The sequence below is a fragment of the Sinocyclocheilus grahami genome, unplaced genomic scaffold, assembly GCF_001515645.1.
Source record: "Sinocyclocheilus grahami isolate Dianchi unplaced genomic scaffold, SAMN03320097.WGS_v1.1 scaffold46.1, whole genome shotgun sequence".
Lineage (NCBI taxonomy): Eukaryota > Metazoa > Chordata > Actinopteri > Cypriniformes > Cyprinidae > Sinocyclocheilus > Sinocyclocheilus grahami.
This window is the reverse complement of record NW_015505225.1, coordinates 860,819-883,419: the sequence shown is the minus strand read 5'-3', so window position 1 is coordinate 883,419 and position 22,601 is coordinate 860,819. Positions and strand designations below refer to the sequence as shown.

The 22,601-nt window shown below is 38.5% G+C and overlaps 1 protein-coding gene across 1 annotated transcript in view; it reads right to left on the bottom strand.

The window, feature by feature from the left end:
• Positions 1–22,601, bottom strand: part of LOC107582625 (pleckstrin homology-like domain family B member 1) — a 56,869-nt gene that overhangs the window by 14,752 nt on the left and 19,516 nt on the right. The window contains exons 5-9 of the mRNA XM_016268538.1: positions 19,894–20,019; positions 14,231–15,717; positions 1,593–1,877; positions 402–548; positions 64–201 (exon numbers count right to left, since the gene is read on the bottom strand). Coding sequence (XP_016124024.1) covers positions 64–201; positions 402–548; positions 1,593–1,877; positions 14,231–15,717; positions 19,894–20,019 — 2,183 coding nt within the window. The remainder of the gene's footprint in view (positions 1–63; positions 202–401; positions 549–1,592; positions 1,878–14,230; positions 15,718–19,893; positions 20,020–22,601) is intronic.

The following is a 22,601-nucleotide window of genomic DNA, read 5'->3' as shown; positions in this document are numbered from 1 at the left end:
TTAATGTGTTCTGAATATGGACAATTTCATTCTGTGAACTTTTATGTGGTGTGTGTATCCTACCTTGTCTTTCTCTCTCTGGATGGTGCTCTCCAGTTCGCTGAGTTTGCGCTGCAGCTGGTTGATAATCTCTGTGTCGGCCTCGATTTGCTCCAGCTCGGCCTGTCTCTCTCCCTGCAGCAGAGCTCTTTCCATCTCCGCCTGTCCAGATCAACACATAAGATAGAGCAATTCTCACACAGGCCACATAAACACACCCGAGAGATCCATCTGACATTCTCTGTTCCACTACGCATCACTTCCCTCTGCTTCCGACTCTTATCCACTATAATTAGGAAAGGACTTCCTGTATATCCTTCAGTGTATTTAACTATATAAAAATGTTTATAAGAGCGGCTCACCTCCTGTTTGGACTCCTGAAGTTGCTGCTCCAGTTCTGTGATTCGAGCTTTGAGCTCATCTACCTTTGCCAGCACTCGAACCCGCTCCTCCTCCAGGTATCCCAGTTCCAGACGGCCAATGCTGCCCGATCCCAGACAGTCCTCTGCCTGAATACAATTCACACACAGTTTATATGATGTACTGTTTATATACACTACTGCTCAAATATTTGTGGCCAGTAAGTACTTTTATAATGCTTTTGAAGTCTCTCATGCTCACCAAGGCTGTTTATTTGATGAAAATACAGTAAAAACAGTAATATTATGAAACATTATTACAATTTAAAATAATGGTTTTCTATTATAATATATTTTGAAAAGCAATTTATTCCTGTGATGGCAAAACTGAATTTTTAGTGTAACATGATCCTTCAGAAATCATTCTGATATGCTGCGTATGCAACGTTTCTTATTATTATCAATGTTAAAAACAGTTGTGCGACTTAATTTTCATGGAAACCATAATACATTTTCACGATTCCTTGATAAACAGAAAGTCAAAAGAACAGCATTTATTTGAAATAGGAATCTTTTTTAACATTATGAATTTCTTTACAGTAACTTGTTTATATGATGTACTGTTTATATACACTACTGCTCAAATATTTGTGGCCAGTAAGTACTTTTATAATGCTTTTGAAGTCTCTCATGCTCACCAAGGCTGTTTATTTGATGAAAATACAGTAAAAACAGTAATATTATGAAACATTATTACAATTTAAAATAATGGTTTTCTATTATAATATATTTTGAAAAGCAATTTATTCCTGTGATGGCAAAACTGAATTTTTAGTGTAACATGATCCTTCAGAAATCATTCTGATATGCTGCGCATGCAACGTTTCTTATTATTATCAATGTTAAAAACAGTTGTGCGACTTAATTTTCATGGAAACCATGAAATAGCATTTATTTGAAATAGGAATCTTTTTTAACATTATGAATTTCTTTACAGTAACTTTTGAATAAAAATATGAATAAAAGTATTCATTTCCAATTTCCAAACTTTTAAGCTATAGTGTAACACTACAAATAAATCATACGAAAAGCACATTAATATTGTATAAATGATTAAAAAGGTAGATACTAACATTGCTAATGGTGAAAACATATATAAAGTGTTCCGATTTAAAGAAGAAAAGGGAGTTCGACCTGTCCATTTTGTCCATTTAACAGAGCTGTTGGGGTCCGTCCGTCCTGCTGCGCACTCTCAGTGCTACTCCTGTCCCCCTTCAGGTTCTCCTCTTGGCTTTCACGATGTCTCTGCGCCACCCTTAGGGAAGCGCTGTTCACACTGTCCAAGGAAGGACGTCTGACGTTAAGCCCGTCCCTCGAGCCAAGCCCAGAGACGCCCATCCTACCCAGATCTCCCGCCGGCCCGTCGCCCTTGTTGTACTCGGCACAGAGGTTCAAGATTGTTTCCAGACGCTGCCGTTCCTAAAACACAACAGAGATGAGCTATTAGATGAGTCAGGGGTGGCAAAAATTGCCCTCACGTTATCTAATTTCCTCTGCGCCAGCCTCTGGCACTCAGCATCCTACTGATGCCAATCTGAAGAGAGAGGAGAGGAAATAAACAGAAGCACCACTGTCTGGAGAGACTCTTATCAGGACCCTGTCCTCAAGCGAGAGGACGCAGCCCTGCTTTAAGCATATACAAACTCCCAGCGCTTGTCAGAACAAGCCCTCTCTTACGGCAGACACTGAAACAACTACGCAACTACACAGAACTCATGTACTGTCAGCCTGGGGGGTCTGAATGTGATAACAGCTGCCATCTTAAGCCAGTCGGGCCCACCTCACAGACACATTCTCAGTGTGACCTTTGGCCATTTCATGCCATTTGCCCAGACCGAGGCACCGACTCTGCTGAGTAACACAGTCTGTATGGTACACAAATGGAAAGAATAAACTTTTCATGTTTTTACGTCATGTTAATATCTAGACAAGCTTGTCAGATTGGCTGTAAAATTTTCTGAGGTTACAATGCATTTAATAATGCTGTTTGGGTCATCTGAATGCACTATATATTAATGCAATTTATTAATACAATTACGTTTTTTTGTTAAATTATGCAGCTTTATTACTGGGAAACCAATGAGCACTTTGGAATTTGCATATAGTTGTAAAGGGCACCATGTGTTATAGTACACATGTGCCCATTAACTCTATATAGGAAACTTAATATATATTTTCCATTTGAGATCATGTAAGGGTTGTCATTATTGTTTTAATTTTATATGGTACTATTCAAAATGTGGCCTTTTTGAAAGAAATTAATTCTTTATTCAGCAAGGATGCATTAAATTGATCAAATATGATAATAAAGACATTTATAATGTCAAAAAGATTTCTATTTCAAATAAATGTTGTTTTTTAAACTTTCTATTCATCAAAGAATCCTGAAAATATTAAGCAGCACAACTGCTTTTATAATCACAAGAAGCATTTCTTGAGCACCACATTGGCATATTACAATGATTACATCATGTGACACTGAAGACTGGAGTAATGATGCTGAAAATTCAGCTTTGCCATCACAGGGAAAAAATACATTTTAATTAAAATATATTTGAATAAAAAATACTTATTTTTTTTAATTCTAGTAATATTTCACAATATTATTGTTTTTACAGAATTTTGATTTTTCAAGTATAAAAGAAGTTTTATCCAAAACATTAAGAATTCTTACCAACCCCAGATATCTATCTTTTGAGAGCTGCTCCGTCACAAACCCCCGACTAGAAAAACCTTGCTGTAGGACATACAATAATTACACATGATTAAATCCACACCAGAAAAGGAAGATAAACAAAAAGAGGCACGCTGCTACTCCAGCAGGTTGTGTGTGCTCTCTTTGATGTGCTCTAGAGACTGGATGAGCTCAGTGTGATTTGTGGAGGACTGTGATGAGTATTCTCCAAACCCTTAATTAGCTCAACCTGTAATCATCAGCCTCCTGAATCTCCAGGATCACATTGAAACGAGAAACATGGCTGAGGGGAATCAGTTTAGACTGTTCCCATGGCCCTTTCCCATCAAACTACCAAATTACCTCAGACAGAGAGATGCTTCTATATCAAAAATTAACTAAATCTTTCATCCAAATTACCAAACTAAAATGATTTTGACTTGAATTTAAATTGGTAGCTGAGAGAGTCCATTAAAACTGATCCGTTGACATAAATCACTTAAAAATCCACAGCACAGGAGAACGTTCAATCACTTATAAGAACCGCATCAACATGTCTTCACCTGACAGACCTGTTTCATTGAGAAAGTTACACATCTGAATTACGAAAAGCCCCCATGCTTTCATTCCTCAGGCTCCGTAACAACCCACAGACCCTTCTAATACTGAAGAGGTGATCTCACAGAAAGTTGCTCACCAACTACAATTTGCACCAACAATTGCTGTATACTATAACAGCTCACTGTCTCCGCTTAAGAACCAAGAGCAACATCTTCAATTTTAGAGATTTTTCAGTCAAAAACAGTCAAGACCTTGAACACAGATGTTTTAAGTTCTAAAAGAGACGTTTAGACACAGTTTAAACCAGGACTATACAACAGACCCCAATGTGCACAACACTCATTTATGAGTTTAAAGGGCCCTCTGTAGTTGTCATTAGTAGGTCCCCTCAGGGAAAATAAATAGTTTAAGATCAGGGTGGCACACCCTGAGTTTTAAAAGTGCTCTGAAACACACAGAGGCTGAGGGAACTGTAGGAGGGAGTCTAATCATTTGATCTGCTTCCGTCCAGGCCTGTTGAGCCTCTGATCCTGGAGTTTACAGCCAGGCTTGATGAGTGTTTCCAATCAAAGCCAGTGCTACCTGAACACTTCTAAAGCAATATGTTGCTTCATTGTGCTGTAAAAGGAGCCCTAATAGAACACATGAAGGAATACGTTCACGCTCAAGTCATGTAACAACATATGAAATACCTAGATGAGGAATATATGACAGAATGTATCAGTCTAATACATGTAAAAGTACAATATTAGTAATTAAGCACTAGTTATATATACATTTATATGCACAGTACAACTAACTCAAATAAAAGTATGTATTGAAAACCACACACTCACCCTCATTGTGACGTGTTAAAAGTAGCACACTAGTTAAGAGTCCTGTGGTTCTCTCAGATGTTTCCTCATTGAGTAGCTCTCCAGAATTCACACACATGCTGAGATAGATGAACAAATAAAGCCCCTAGTCCTTCCACCTCCAACTCTCTCACACACAAACACACACACACATACACACACACACACTCTGGTCCATTTTCTCAAAGTGTGTGCCGGTAGGTACATAAATCGATCACATCTGGCTCATTTCTCTGCTGGTGGCTGCTGTTAATGATGATATTATTTAATGTTCTCAAAGGCTTATTGAAATGGATGTCTTGTTTTATCTACCAAGGCTTTGAAACATGAGAGAGGGGAGGCCCAGTTGCAAGTTTAAATACTATTCATTGTAACCATTGTAACCCACTCAGGGGTCAGTGCTTACTAAACAACAACACTGTTTGCGTGGGCGCTGGCCAGATGTTCTCTCAGAAACTGGAGGAATACTATTGACGTGAAAATTACAATTCAGTCAAATGCTACATGCTGAAACCCAGATGGAAAAATATACAGGGTGTCCACTGAACCGGTATGTAGGATAACCGTTAAGCACTTCATACTTTCCAGATGACAGCAATGAACAGACGTAGCTCTCTGTTTACAAATCTCCCCGCTTTGCTAGGAGTTTTTGGTAAACTTGTATCTTGAAGGCACATTTCTCATTCAGGTGCAGTGGTGGACAGTAACAGATTAGCTTTACTTCGTTACTGTACTCAAGTACATTTTTCAAGTATCTGTACTTTACTCGAGTCGTTTTATTTTGAGTAACTTTTACTTTTACTTCACTACATTCCAAAGCATAAGATCGAACTTTTTACTTCACTGCATTTCATAAAACATATCGTTACTCCTTATAATATATCATGTGCTCCGAGACGCAGAAGCGGTGTCTGATTCAAGAACAAACTGATTCTTTTCAATGAACCTTTTAAATCGGTTCGCAAATCGCACCAAATGATTCATTGACGAATTAGAATGAACCGATTGCAGCTGTTCTCGAGTCAACAACTCACTGATTCAAATGAACCGTTTAGTGCGAGTCTCCAGTGAACTGAATTCACAAGTAAGAACCGGGAGATCTTGTGAGCGTGCGTCTGATACTGCTAAAAGTAAGTAACTAATGTCGAATTTTAGGATTAATTATTGTAACTGAAAATCCTATTTTGGTCAAAACTGTCAGTTGTTTGTGAACTAAATCTGCTGTAAAGGGTGATCTATTTAAGCCCACTGAAATGATTGAATGCAGACACATCAACATCTGTGTCTCTATTTTAGGTAAAAAAAAATAAATAAAAAAAAAAAAACCCCAACCATTAAAATAACACAGACTAAATAAAATAATTAATGTGCGCTCATATTCCTCGCTGCCGTAACGTTAACAGTTTTATTAAAATGCTACGCATTTAGCCCTATGTGACGTCTGTTTTTATATAACTGTGATGTTCTGCAAAACAAGCTTTAAAACACTTTTTCTTACTGGTGAAAATCAGATGGTCAAATCTGTTTTCTCTCAGGTACTTCGCAGTGTAAGCTTCACAGTGAACGTTACTACATCACTCTCGTCAACGTAGTCCATATCAACAACAAACATATATCTTGACTCCATATAGTGGTTATTTGGGGAAAATCCCAGGTATTTTGAGCAGTAGGATTATAAAAAATACGTACTAATATAAATGTAAATTAAGTAGCCTATATAAAATTGCTAAATAAATCTATCTATCAGTACTTTTTTACTTAAGTACATAAAAAATCGAGTACTTTTGTACTTTCACTCGAGTAAAATTGAAAAAGGAGTACTTTTACTTTTACTGGAGTAATATTTTATTATACGTATCTGTACTTTTACTCAAGTACTTGATTTTTGTACTTCGTCCACCACTGTTCAGGTGTGTCCATTTCAGGAAAACAGCAAAGGTTACACTTACACTGCTCTGCAAAGTGGCCAATTCTCAGTTTATACTCAAATCTAGTTAAACAACATCACAACCTTCTTAATCTGGCATGAGGTTCAAATTTCAGTAGTATAATTTAACATGTAATTGTTATTAGGGTTGGGCCGATAGACGATGCCATCGTACATCGCCGATGGCTGACAGACATCACGATGTTAAGCTGACTTTCATGTACTGTAATGCAACAGGCTACCGCTAGCAAGCGGCTAACCATTTAGTGGCTCCATATAATGCATTATTTGTTTCATGCTTCGGGCACACCCCTAACCCAGCCCCGCCCCCCGATGTCATCGTCCATCACGAAGTTTCACTGTAGACATCGTCCGATGCCAATTTGGTAGACATCGCCCAACCCTAATTGTTATCATATAAAATTTTATATCAAATTATAAAAACTCTGAAGTTCCATTCTAAACCTCTGAATTATCATTAACATTGCTCTCTCTTGCCTAATAACTTTTATTTTTATTTTCTGTCATTGTTCAAAGCCAGTGATCAGTAATGTACATCCAATAAATGTCTAACAGCAATAATAATAATAATAATAAATGTACATGAAATAAATATTTTATATTTACATCATATAGTGTAATTCATAAATTATGTTAAAGTAGATCAACCACAATATGATGCTGAATGTAAAAACGGGTAGAAAAATCATATTAATTCCAAAATTAATTAAACTGAAAGATAGACAAACAGTGTTCAAGAACATAAATATGAAATCAATATGAAACTTTTCAGTTCTGTTTCACTGAAGAAGAAAAAGAAGCACACAGAAAATGACTGCCCTTTAAGTGGCCTGGTTAGGAATTTAAAAATGCCTGATTCATATCATCATACAAAAAAACAACAAAAAAAAGCAAATCAGTGTCGACTGTTGTATGAAAAACGTCTCTCTCCACAGTGAAAATGTCTCAGGTATTGAACATAGACGGTCATTAGTGACACTAGAAGCCCAAATAAGAACTGATAGATAGCATTTGGAGAAATATTCCAGCTCTTTTATTTACGCTCACTTATTTGTATGCATTCCAACCACACATGGACCAATCAGAGCTCAGGAGACACAGACTTTGCCTTCTGATCTCAGCTCTTACATTCCACTGTCTTCCCTCTGTCTGGAATGACACACACACAAACGTACAGCTCCTCAAATCCTTTTTCAGAGCCTCTCAAACCCCCTGCCATGTAAGAGGCTCTCTCCCGCTCCTCCTGACCTTTTTCTGTCTCTAAATGTGTGCTGGGGTCACGGTGCCACTCTTACTGCTGTGACGTGCCCGGATTGTTTGAATACCTTTAACCAGACAGTCTTCAACTGCTTCCGTTCTGGGCATCCAAAGCAAACATCCAAGAGATATTAAAATGTGCACTGTGAGCACTGTCACGTGTCTATTTGCATACATTTGCCATTAAATAAAATTAATATAAAAAGATTTAAATAATCAAAAATTATATTAAATATTATATTATTTATTTAAAAAACACATTCACACACACACACACACACACACACACACACACACACACACACACTTTGAGCTGATGTGTGTAATTTCTGTGCCTAATATGAATTGCATCTATTTGCATACATTTGCCATTATAATATAATAATATAAAAAGATTTAAATAATCAAAAATTATATTAAATATTATATTATTTATTTAAAAAACACATTCACACACACACACACACACACACACACACACACACACACACACTTTGAGCTGAAGTGTGTAATTTCTGTGCCTAAAATGAATTGCAAAAATAATCATTTCAGGTTTCCTGAATACCCACCTGCCATTGGTTGAACAGATAGTCCCGCCCCAAACTCTTGCCACTAGTCAAGCCAATATAATTTACATGATCACTCACATTTTTGGGGAAATTAAACCTATAAATGCTTTCCTTATAGATACAGCTAGAAAGATAAAAAAGTAAATTTAATGTGCACGGAGGAATAAAGAAGTCAAAGCTTGCCTGCAGAAAACCCACAGGGTGAAAAATATGCCAGTATTTTCAAACACAGACTACAGACTAAACCAAGCACAGTAGTATTAAGCCCTCTAGTAAACATCCTGGGACGACACTTCTGTTGCTGAAATATGTGATATTTCAAACAAAAACAACTGCTTTCATATTGAATGTCTTTGAAAAGCAGCACATTACCACAAACCAAGTCAACAGGACCAGATGCATCTGTTCATGTTGCACTTCAGCATGATGGGAACCTCTCATTTCACACAGAGTTTGAGGAAAAACAGCTTACATTTTTGGAATAGAAAAAAAAAATGTCTAGACACAGCTGTGAAACATGGGAAACTTGTTTGCCCCTCAAAATGAAGATCCAGAGTCCAAGAAAAAAGCCATGGGGAATTTTACACAGAAATCCTTGACTCATCAATAACTCCATAAGTAAGTATTCAAGACCCTAAATAAGGTTGTCTTTTAAATTCAAATTGTTGTCCTCAAGAAAAACACCCAAAAGATACAATTCTGTTATTATGTACTCGGCCTTGTGTGTCTGAAAGTACACATAAAGGTCTAGTTGTGCCCTATAAAGCTAAGAGAGAAATCATACATGAGTGTTGCATAGAATAGTAGCATATAATTCACATGAGGGGATGCATTATCCTCTGCAACCAAAGACAGAAAACAGCACCCCTCCGACAGGCCTTTAGAAACCTGGCAAAAGAACAAGACATAAATAGTGGTTTATATTAGACCTTGCCTGTTATCTGTACAATTGCAGTAAAAAGGTGAGGATATTGAGTGGCCTGTGGCCTCTTCAGGTTTATCGGTTTGGTTCATTGTGTCATTTCATGGCCAAGTTTAGATCATCAAGATGCAGCAGATAACAGAACCAACAGTCACTTCTGTGAATCCCTTGGCACACTTTGGTAATAGTTTCACTGCCAGCTCTTCTCAAAAACACCAGTGTAGAGGGAGAAGGGTCTCTGCTCAAGGGCAGAAGAAGAATTTGAATTTATATTTTTCTGCTACACTGTAAAAAAAATCCCCTATTCAACATTGGCAATACTCGTATACAGGGTCATACTCACAAGGACAAAACGCAATCAGGAAAACACACAAGAAATGCATACTAACTAAATAACATTAAAATACATTACAGATCACAAAAACGAGAAGAAACTAAATGTTCTGTTCACTCTCCTTCAATCTCCTTAAATGTACAAATTAAAGGAATAGTTCACCCCAAAATTTAAAATGTGTCATCATTTACTCACCCTCATGTCGTTCCAAACTTGTATGAGATTCTTTCTTATGCTGACCATAAAATAAGATATTTGGAAGAATGCTGGTAATCAAACAGCTGATGATCCCTATTGGTTTGTGGCTGAGGTATGGGTGGCTGGCTGGTGTAATGGGGACCAACAACTGTTTGGTTCTTCAACATGTCTTCTTTTGTATTCAACGTAAGAAAGAAACTTATAAAGATGAAATAAATGATGACAAAATGTTCATTTTTGGGTGAACTGTTCCTTTAAGGTTGTAAACGTGGGATGATCTGTGTAATTAAGTTTAATACTTTAGTGTTCGTTCAAATCTCTAATGTTAAGTATGAACAATAGCAACAATGATACTTGCACAATTAATAAAATCACAATTCTTTATTAATCTGAATAATGGAAATCAAGCACCACAAGTGACTGTCATGTAGGTATCAAACGCCAGTATCAATGTCTCTATCTTTCAGGATTACGGAGTCACCTGTGCAAATGTCAAACAGATCTTTCTGAGAATCCTTGAATATTGCTTTATACAACAAGATGAGGTGTTGCTAAGAGCACTCAGTGTTGTTCTTCTCTGTCTTGATTACAAGAGCCGGGTCAGAATAACTAAAGTCTGCACTGACCCAGATAATCAGCACCACAGAAAGTCAGTTAACTGTCTCTTTTTCTCAAATACTCTCTCTCTCTCTCTGTGTTGTTGTGAGGAGAATCAGTATTAATCCGTCCCAGAGCAGATAACTCACTTTACACTGATCTGCAAGAACACAGGAAGCAAACACATTAAACCATCAACAAAATGCTCCAGAGGGAGCTTGTATGCATCTTGCTGTGTCAGAGGATACTGCTTTTATCTTCATCAGAATGATTCTAATTGCACTTTACTGGGTCAAAATGAATTACATTAGATACCTCCTGTCTCTTCCTTCCTCTCTATCTGTTACAAACACACATAGTTATGTTTCTGCATAATGTGGCCAGTGAAAGTGGATATATTTAGTGTGCTAATCCACAAGAGCAGTGGGACAGATGCTTGTCATACTGACCTCTTGTGTCCCCTGTGCAGATGTCTGCCCTCTTAACAATGTGGAGGTGGTTACGTCTTCATAGAACAGGTTTCCATTAATCTGACTGACTCCCTGCAACCTTTAACAATTCCAGTTCATTTAAAGGGGTCATGATAACTGTTGTTTATCTTTTATCATTATTATTATTTATAATGATAAATGATGTCAGCAAGGTTTATTGCATTAAGAAGAATCGTACATTTTCTTTATAATATAACATAATATAAAATTTCATGATATTTCCCCCTTTAAAAAAATCTGTCTCTGTAAATAAACTTCTCACTAAAACAGAGTACTTCCTCACTGACACGTCTGCTTTTACTGTGTAGCAAATGTCAGTTTTATGGAGTAATGGAAATGTGATGTCATCGTGGGAGCTCTCTGTCAAAAAAAACAAGGTCATCTTTAGCAGGGCTGGCATCAGTATGGCACTCGAGCTGACTGACAGAATGGTTTTCCAGTGACTGACGCCATATGCCAAGTGTGTGTGTGCCAAGGCTGTATCTAAGGTAACCATGTGTGCCTCTGGAGCCTTGTGGCAGTTTAGGGATGATAAATTATGCACTGCAGACTGGACTGGCTCACACTCACTCACTCAACTGTACATCCATAAAATGAAGAAATACACTTTCTTGAGAAAAAATAATAATTTTGATGTTCACAGTTTGCTGAGTTGTGAGCTCAGAATTTCTGATTATGTTCTGAATAAGTCAGAACTTTTATCAAGAAAACCCTTTTTGTTTAGTCACATCTGACTATGTGTGAACTAGTGCATTAAAATAAAGTGGAGTATGTAGATATTTATAACAGATCACTAAATATCGTTTAAAGAATTTATGCAACAAACTGCAGTAACATAATCTGTCCTCAAAGGGGTCATGAACTGTCTTTTTATTATTTTCTACTGTTTCTCTGAGGACCACTTATAATGTTATCAAGATTTTTACACAAAAAACATAATTTAGAAGTAATAGCTATTGTCTGTCCAGTTTTGACCCCCCTCATCAGAACGCTCTGTTTGAATAGGCGTGGCAGATTGTAGACTCAGAAGTAAACGCCCACTATTATGATTGGCTAATAGTTGTGTATGTTTGACAGCGTACACAGATTGACGCTTCTGTGTTTTAAGTTAAAAAATGCATAAACACTTATATCAAACAATCTGTAATAACAGACAAAGCAATAGTGACCATGTAATAAAAACAGTTACTCACACTTGTGTGGTGCGACATTACTATCGAATCCAATATAGTCGGCACAGCATCATCTTTTAATTCCAACCTTTCTGAAAATCCCGAGAGGAATTGTGCTTTGTTTGCAAACGAATCTGCAGTAAAATGAAGTGAACAAAGGACCGAGTTCTTACTGACACAGTCTGTCACATAATTAAAAATAAAGTTCATCCACTCTTTCCTAACATTGGGATCAGAAAGAAGGCAATGCACAGACTGTTTTTTTTTTTTCTTTTGAGAAAGTTGATTTCTCAGTTCATGACCCCTTTTAAAAGTAGTGATGCACCAAAATTTCAATAAACAAGAATATTCAGCGCAAAAAAAAAGGTTTCAGCCCGAACCCTTGACCAAAACAGTGACAAAACCAGTTAATTAGCATTTCTCCAAAGGTGCGTACACACAATGTGGATAAGCTACGACAAGTAAAAACGTCAGCCGTGTGGATGCAATTCACTGTGACCAAAAATGATGTTAGAATAGCAAATGTAAAATCTGTATGGCTGCAAATGTCAAAAGGCGGCTACAACACTACTGCATTGATTTCGGTGCATCACTACTGGTAAAAACCTGTAGGCCTACACCTCTACTCCTGAAAACCTATCCATTAGAAATCGCATTCATCTCAATGCCAGTTTGCTTCGTGTAGGACCCCTTATAAGCATCCAATTTGAAATCCACCACCTTTGCTCATTGCAGCTCAGATTTAGCCTCCAGACTGCAGGCAACACCACTGTCTCCTTCCTGATTCCTGCAGTGGCCATGCGTTCTATGCTGTGCAATGTTATGTGAAGTTTTGCCTGACCTCTCCTCTGTATGACGGTCAGCTGGCAAAAAAATCAAAACCTGCTGCAACGCCCTGGAGCACATTTCTACTTGTCATGCTAGGCAGTGTCCCGCTCCTTCTCAGCAGGAGCCAAGGGGCAGTCAAATGAGCTCAACGTGGCTTATCTGCACGTCAGATGCATCACACTGTTGTTATTGAAATTCAGACTTGCTTGAGGAATGATGTATGGAACTGCAGAAATGAGTGAACAGAAGAATGCAGTTTGTTAATGGACCACAGAAGCCACCAGACCATGTCAAAATACCAATTCACAGGACAGGCGCTTCTGATAATGAGTGATGTAATGGCTGACAGTCAGAAAATTCAAAAGAACATCTGATCTTTCTTCACAGAGCAAACATTCTTTGCCATTTACACTTGACATTTTGCAAATATTTCAGAACAAGGTCTGAATCAAAGGTCATTTCTTGTTTGTCTAATTTTGTACTTGGAGATCAAGCACATTTGCGAGGATGAGGTCATTGGCATGTTGAGCTCATTTATTGTAGCTCATTCTTTCAGCATTTATTCCACCACATTTCATCAGCAAAGAGCCAAATAAAGCACACTAGGAGCATACTAGAACTGTGCATGCTAAGCAAATAACATACTACAGATACTCTCTGTTGGGAGTATTGAAGCATAACTCAATTACGCTCAATTAGATCACCTCCTTTTCTGAGAGCAATAAACAACCACAATGGGTAATTACAAGGGAAGCAGACAAGAGCTGTTTCAGACACAAACTCATATAAAACTTCACAGGGGCCTTTGTCTCAGCGGCTTCATTCTGGGCTTCAAACTGGACCAAGATGTCTACTGTTCCCTCCCACCTCTCAGTAAAAGTGACAACAAACAATGGGGTTGCCATGGTAAAAGCGGAGCCCTCTGCCTCAGCACGACAGTGGATTAGTCAGTGTGTCAGTTCTGCTAGTAGCATTTCCTCCAAATGTCCTGCATTCTCACCAAAAGCACAATTGCTAATGCTTGCTAGGTGTGTTAAGATTAGATTCAGCCATCGGTGTGTACTAAGGAGCTTTTCTGGAAAATATTAACTGTAGAAACTTGCAATTTACATATCATCGGAAGACATGCAGAGGCAGCACTCTACATGTATTTCTTAGAAGGATTCTTTATACTATGATGTGGCTTTCAAGTGGGCATTGCAAACAAATAATGTTAGATCTTTCCTCAGATCTAACTGCACTTTACTTTGGTCTTGAGGTTGTTTTTAGTGGATACACGAAGACAGCTTTCTCGTAAATCCTACTTGGTTTGATATTTTGTTATATAAATGCATGTATTTTTAAGGGTGCTACTGCATCTCACTCACCAGCCTCTCCATTTCTTGCTCCCTGAGTCGTTCTTCTCTTTGGCGCCGGTGGTACTCCAGAAGGTCATCCTCGTTGTCGCTGATCTCTGTGATGCTATTCTTGCGCTCCCTCATGCCAGGGTGAGGCATCCGAAGGTCCCTGTGGCCCGCTGACATCTTTCTGTGGCTCCTAGGACTGGATCGGGGCGATGACCCAGGCAGAGAGCCCAGGCTGAATGCAGAAGAGAGCGAGTTCCCAAAACTGCCCTTCCGTCCACTGCCTTCCCCCATCAGTCCGGAGGTGGGTGAAGGACTACGAGCACGCACCCCACGAGGGCTGAATGGCTCCTCTGTAGGAGACCCTGCTTTCCGCCTGAGTCTGGGACTCTCTGGCACCATTCGTGGGGATGGACTCTCTGGAGTCCGCAGGGTTCCCGGTAGAGCTCCGGGGAGCACAGGAACCCCCCTGCGAGCTATAGAGGGGCTAAGAGGAGGAAGCTCCCTCATGCTACTCCCTTCAAGATTCCTGCGGGCCAGCCGCGGACTTTCTGGAGGCTGCAATGTGCGAGGATGTGGGTGTGGAGGTCCACCCTGAATGATGTGGACAATGGGGTCCAAGGGGGGCTGGAAAGATCGCGAGGGTGGGGAGAGTTGATTAGAGGGGATAGAGGTCAAGGAGCAATCTGGCTGAGGCTGCTCCCGCAAAGGGCTTGAGGGCCGATCCTGGAGAACAATGGCAGTTTTGGTTCTAGAACTAGAGGGCGAGGAGGATGGGGATGCGGTTGAGAATTTGGGGGTCAGTCTGGGACTACCTGGAACTGGAACCCGACTGACAGATGAATGATCAGTCGGAGCAGTAGAGATTGAGACTGAGGGCAGAATGTGAGTCTGTATGGGGCTGTCTGGGGTTTTAGCCACCGAGCTGTCTTGGTTCAACCCCCAACGACTTGGCTTTGGGCTTGGCGGTGCTTCTAAAAGAGCTTTTCGCTGGAGTTTGGGACTCTCAGGCACCTTTGGCCCTCTGTTGCCACCGGAATAGCTGGGCAGTATGGTTCGTGGCTGAGGTATGGGTGGCTGGCTGGTGTAATTGTAACTAGAAGACCTCACTGGCACAGGAGGAAGCGTGTAAAGCTGGTTCTGACAACCACTTGGAGATGGACTGGTGTAGCTGGATGGGGATGAGAGAGGAGAGAAAGGAGGAGAGGTATTCTCATAACTGGAGCCCACAGACATAGCACCAGGGCTCGTTGGGGGTGAGAGAAGGAAGCGCCCCCCTCCATTTAACATGGGGGACAAGGGAGACTGGGAGATGGGCAGACCAGAGGGCTTCTTTGACTCAGAGGAAGAGGGCTGAGGGTCATCCATGACTAATGAGTCCATAATGTCCTGAAGGTCCTTCTCAATGGAACTGACGATGGCACTGTGCTCAGGGCGCACTCTCTTGTTGGAGACCAAGTGAGATTTTGGCACTCCTGACGAGTGGTTCCCATTGATCAGGTTCTCAGAATCTGAAAGAAAAGATAACAGTCATAAGCCTTTGCCATATACAAAAATCTAAATACATATCTTTTAGAACAGCTAAGGTGTAGCTGTAATTAATTAATGAATCAAATCTTTCTTCTGAATCAGTGGAAATGGTTCACAAAACCAGTATGAATGATTGGTTCACACATAATATTGAAAGGATTTTTAGTCAACAACTCACCAAATCACTGGAGAACAGTCTTTTTTCAAAATAATGGACAAGCTGATAATGAGTAGTTGGACAGTATTAAAGGATTTAACTGATGGGTAAATGTAAGTAACTTTAGTCGTATAGCAGAAATGTTACAATGATAATGAAAGAGGTGGTTTTCAATAAACAGCTTTTATAGAAGCTTTAGTCCAAAAAATTAAGTGAATTTTTTATTGTTTCATATAAATGCTAATAATATTAAGGTTTCAAATCACTTAAATGTAATATAAAACCCATAGTAAAACCACCATGTGTGCTTTCATATATCTTTACTTGACCATGAATGCAACGTCAAGATGATAGAGACCATGTGATGTCATTACTTCATGATGTAGGAAAAAAAATGCTGGACTGGTTAACTGAAACAATTCGAAAGAATCGATTCTCAATAATGATTCAGAATTCCCATCACTAGCCAGCAGAGCCCAACAGAGTGCAGAAAACAGGAAAAGCACTTACGAGTAAGTGGATGCATTTGGCTTCTTCACCCCACCTAACCCCAACTATTATCCTCAGTACTACACCTGAGCTTTTAATGCAAGTACCTGCAGCTCTTTTGGCACTGCAGAGATGAATTTAATCCATTAGCCCCATTCAACAGCCTCCAAGTTTAACACTGCTGCCAAACCCACAGAAGATGAATGCTCAAGTAGAAATAGTGGTTACCAAATGGAAATTCAGAGAGAAAGTATGCCAGGCTCCAGCCTGAGAGGAAAAACGTCAAATTAATATGTGCTCATATACCTAAATCATAGAGAGCCCCGCTGGTAATTCAATCTATTTCTCAGGCAACTGACCATTTCCAATGTAAATGGTTCATCTGCTGAGACAGACCCACATAGTAAAAATGGTCATTATCTAAACCAGTGGTTTTCAAACTGGGGTCCGGGAAACCCCAGGGGGGCTGCAAGTGGGAGCTAGGGGCTGTAAGGTAATATTATTGTAATAATCTCTGTAAATCTTTATTGGAACAATTTTAACAGTGAAAAGCAATTTAGATCAAATAAATTTGATTAAATTCAAAATAGAATTTTACTGAAAATACTTATCCACAAGTTTAAACATATAACACTAGTCTAATAGTGGAAAGATCAACTTAATAAAAAAGTATTATTCATTTGCTTTGGTTTTATAGAATTACAATACTAAAGCCAATTATTTGATTTTGAACACAAGACGTTTTGTAATTTGATGCTAATTATGTTTCTCAGACAGTATACATGGGCCTGATAACATTTAAATACAAAGCTGATTTTATAATTTAGGAAAGGGTGCAGCAAAGAGGGCTTTGACTTCACAAAAGTTTGATAACCTCTGGTCTAATCCACTGTATTAAAAAAAAAAGCCAAAATAATGCCCAATTCATGATTTTCCCCCTCAATTCATCAGAACATTATTATTTTTCATAAAACACTCCAGATGTAAACGATTTAACACTGCATCAAACTTATTAGATAGGTGCTATATATACATAAGACATAAGTAATATATAAACATATACATAAGATTCTGAGTCAGTCACAGAACTGATTTCACAACATCCAAAACTTGATCAATCTTGTTCTTGCCTGCTCAGTGTTTGCGTTTCTGCCACAAATCTCTCCTGATTACAAAACACTCTCTGTTCAAACTCCTCACAAATAATGCATACAACACAACCCCCTTTCCAAGTGTTGTTATTTATTATTATTTTTATAGTCATCGTGGTTTAGAAATAAGTCAAGCAACTGAGGATGCCTCTGGCTCAATTTTCCATTTAAATCCCACTGAGAAAGAAACGGTTTCAAGAAAGCACAAGCACATAGATACAATGATTATTGAGAAAGACCTTTCATGACAAAATGAAACATGTCAACTTGACAAGTAGCGACTATAAAAGGATACATATGCTACATACAGTATGTCCGTATACACACACATATACAGACTATATAACGATCAGTACTTACAGATGAGAACACGCCTGTGGAAACGCTAAGCCGCTGCGCTTGGTTTATAACCCATAACCGACCTCAGTATCAAAAGTACGGCTCCCGCATTCCGGTTCTCGAACTAGGCCAGCTGCACCGGCCACACGGTTCCCAGGCAGGAGTATAAAACGCCGCAGATGAGATATTCCAGCCGGGCTTGGTGAGCCTGGCGCCGCTACACCATCGCTGAATCCCCCTCCCTCCCCTGTCCACGGTGCTGATGTGACTGACTGCTGGCTGCACGGGGCGGGGCCTACACTCTTAAAGCGACAGTGCACATTTTGAAGATAAATTCACATGGACACTGATGTGACTGTGAGTTTAAATAAAAAAATTAAAAAAGTTTCTTTGATTATCAAAATATTTAATATGAGAATTTCTAAACTGGCAGCTGATATGCAGTATATAGTAGCTAAGTAATTAATATAATATAATATAATATTATTTTATTTTATTTTAGTTGCCAAGTAATAAGTGGTATAATGTAGACAGACACAGCAATAAAAGTGTATCTGTTAATATATCGCACACTTCTCTGAGTAATATTGAAATATCATCAAGAACATCAAGCAGACCTGCTGTGTGGGAACGAGGCAGCCGGATATTGGGAGAATATGAGGGGAACAGTGAGGAGGGGATTGGAGAGCAGGGTGGGTGGTGAGATAAATATAGATAGTGTAAAAGATACCCCTCAACTTTAAATAAGCAGAGCATGGCCAACAAAGCTGTCTGGACTGGAAGAGAGATGGATGAGGAAATAGCTCTGGCACAGAGAACGTGTGAAGGGGGGTTTCTTTTCCTCTATGAATCAGTCTGTAAACAAATATCAGTTGCCAAAAGCACATGGACAGCTTTATATACATGCCTTATGTGCAAGTGCTGAGATCCATGCATCTTAAATGGATAGCCCACCCCAAAATCTTCTGAAGGTATTTTGAAGAATGTTGATAACTGGTAGCCATTGACTTCCATAGAATATTTTTCCATACTATGGAAGTCAACAGCTACCAGCAACTGTTTGGAACAACTTTAGGGTGAGTAAGAATTTTCCTTTTTGGGTGAACTATCCCTTTAAGGTGCATGTATCTAAGCTCTTGTACAAAAGGCATGTCCATAAAGCTGTCCATGTGCTTTTGGCATCTGGAATTTGTTTAAAGACTGATTTATAGAGTCTGAAAAAACTTAATTCTTTTAGCTATGTAGTTTTAGATCATTAAGGCACTGGGAAAATAAGAAACACAAATATATATTGAACAGGAATGCAGCGGGTAGTTTGTTTGCAAAAAGAATGTCTTTCATGGTGGAGAGAATTTATTACCAGCTCAGAAAATATACTGCACCAGCTGTGTTTAAATGCTATTCTTGTACTTTTCTGCCACACAACAGGAAAAGTCAGGAAAACACCTCAATACATATTGTAAATGTGCTCTGTTTAAACACTGGCTGCTGTGTAGCACTGTGAGTGGGAGTGGAAGATGTAGAGCGCTCTGTCAGGAGACCCAGGGGAATGAGCTCCTCATAAAAGTTGCATGGTGCAACTCAGGACCCAGGCAAGCTTGCATTGCTAACAGTTAGAAACGGAAATGTAGTAAGGCCCAGCTGAAAGCCACTACCTGTGCTACTAAAACAAACCTTGCCATTCAGGCATGTGGCAACAACCTATAAGACCAAATCTGCATAAATGGCCCATTTGTAAATGTGCATCCGTTTCTTATAGCACTTACACAAGAAATAGGTGCTTGTTTGTTTATTTTTAAACATGATATATACATAAAAGACATCTATATGCAACAGAGTGTGTAATATCACAAATGCTCTTCTGTATTGTGATTTCAGACAGTACAAAATTAAAGTTCTACAGGAATGTATTTTCCACACAAATGACATCCTGCACAACATAGCCTTTGAGTGCGTTGTGGTAAGTGTTGGATAATTCATGCCACAGTTGAGGTGTGTTCTCCTGTGGGATATTGCATTACCTGTGTGGGCCCAGTTTTTCACACTGGCTGTCTGTCCTCCCTCAGACATCATGCTTTTCATTCGGAAAGCCTCCTCGGGGTGGTTGAAACGGAAAAAGGCAGATTGGCCGAAACACAGCATACAGCCTGCACACAAAGCAAAACCACTTTTAATGAAGCTGAGAATGAAAATGCATCAAACATATGCCTGAAGAAGTATTTCAAATGATCTTGACTAGGATCCTGGCAGTTTTAGACCAGTTTCGTACCACTGTGTGAGAGGTACGGAGGGGGAAAGGAATGTTTGCCCCTGTTTTACATGAACAAGCAGGAACATCTCACACTGTGGCGTCGGATCAGACTCCTGGCTTGCTGAGTCAGGGGAAAAACAGACAAGCCAAACGCTGGTAGTGAAGCCAGTTAAAGTCAACATGAGATCTAAATTAACTCTATTTAATACATACATGTTTTCCTGGACTTATGATGAATGATATCTTTATTATCATGCAACCTTCTGATCATTTTAAACAAATAAATCAATTTTCAATGGATCAGATCAAGTCTTGCCCTATATATTGGCTTTTTTATATATAAACTGGTACCATATTGGCCAATATCAGTGATTTAAAAAGTCAGTATTGAATATATATTGATATTGTATATTTATTCATGCATGCTCATTTCTGAGCAATGCAGTTGTCTTAATTCATTATCTCTGCTTATGCAGAAAGAGATTTAATTAATTTAATATATAATTAATTTGTGGTTTTCTTATTTGGCATTTATCACTTGTGAATGCTGTTTCATCTTGGCTTTAACTGAGAGGCATATACAAAAAATATTTTGTCGTCACTAATGGAAAATTGACAATCTATAAATTTGTTTATCATAATATATAAAGCATATATAAAGAAAACACCACTTATGTATACAATTACATTGTAATCTCATGCAAAATAAAATGAAAAGCTGATTTTTAAATCCTGCTCTACTTCGCTATCGCTACCATATCAGCCAATATTAGTGATTTAAAATAATAATAAAAAATATACATTCTACAACATTCTAATCTTAATTACACAAAACAATGCAAAAAATAGCTATTTTGCTATATTAAACTGCCAGAGCTAATCTGGCCAATCACCATATTTATTCAAGGTAGGTAAAGGTCTCATGGAAACCTTTTCAGCTGGAGCAGATGTGTGATGAATGCGGAGTGCTAGATGCCCTTTTGTTCCAGGCAGAACATTTGATTACCCCTCAGGTTCTGACAAGGCAAGGTACGATTAGAGCACGCAAAGAAAACTAAGATCCTCTGTAGTAAACTAAATTGTGTGCTTAAGTGGTATTCTCACATAGACGTCTTTTCTTTCATGTTGTTACTGAATAGAAGAATGAGGATTGTTAACTGATGGTGGTGGTTGTCATAAAAAGACTCTTCTAGGATTGTTCAAGTCTTGACATGCTCCGCTTGCACATTCAAAGACAAGTAGGCGAAACGAAACAAGCAAATGAAAATACACAAAGCACGTGTTGAACAGAAAGTTATAGTAGTGTTTTAATTAACAGACTTGTTTACATGCTTGCTCATAAAATGTTTTATTTGAAATAACAGTATTTTGAGGTCTGTGGTGTAAACCACATCAGTGAGACGTCCTGTTTTTTGCCTAGTCAAAATCATATTTGAGTGCTTTTACAGACAATAACTGTGGCATCTGCTGCATCAGCACGATCCACCGACCAGCTCAAACATTACTGACAAGCAGCAGGACCAAATAACAAACTCACATGCGACAGCAGCTTCACTGCCTTCCTATTTTGCGCTACATGCATTGTGCTCAAATTAGTCATTGTAAAAATGTGCCATTAAAAATGACGCACAGAAGATAATTGAGTTATGTGGTAAATACACGCGTGTGATGGCAAGCAAACTTGTGCAACTCATCTGCACAGCTGTAAGAGAAAAAGTTTGCAAAACTTTAAAATTACTTGTGTGCAAGATGTTATCCTCAAAACACATCACATGTTCCATCAGATCAGAGCCTATGGTGCTTGTGTTGGTTTAACAAAGGCAAAATACTGTTATTGGACACATTTAGTTTAGAGGGGTTTTCTCTATAAAATAACTTTGACCAGTATTGTATTTATCGTACCGTATCGTAGTGTACTGTATCTCATCATATAATACTATATCATATCTATCGTACCGTACTGTATTGTATCATACCGTATCTATCTATCTATCTATCTATCTATCTATGTACTCTCTCTATCTATGAATCTATGAATCTATATGAATCTATATGAATCTATGAATTTTTCTTTCTTTCTTTCTTTCTTTCTATTTATCTATCTACATACTCTCTCTCTCTCTCTCTCTCTATGAATCTATATGAATCTATGACTATGAATCTTTCTTTCTTTCTATCTATCTATCTATCTATCTATCTATCTATCTATCTATCTATCTATCTATCTATCTATCTATCTATCTACTCTGTCTCTCTCTCTCTCTCTCTCTCTTTCTCTCTATCTATCTACTCTCTCTCTCTCGCTCTCTATCTATCTATTTATCTATCTATCTAGCTACTCTGTCTCTCTCTCTCTATCTATCTATCTATCTATTCTCTCTCTCTCTATCTATGAATCTATATGAATTTTTCTTTCTTTTTATCTATCTATCTATCTATCTATCTATCTATCTATCTATCTATCTATCTATCTATCTA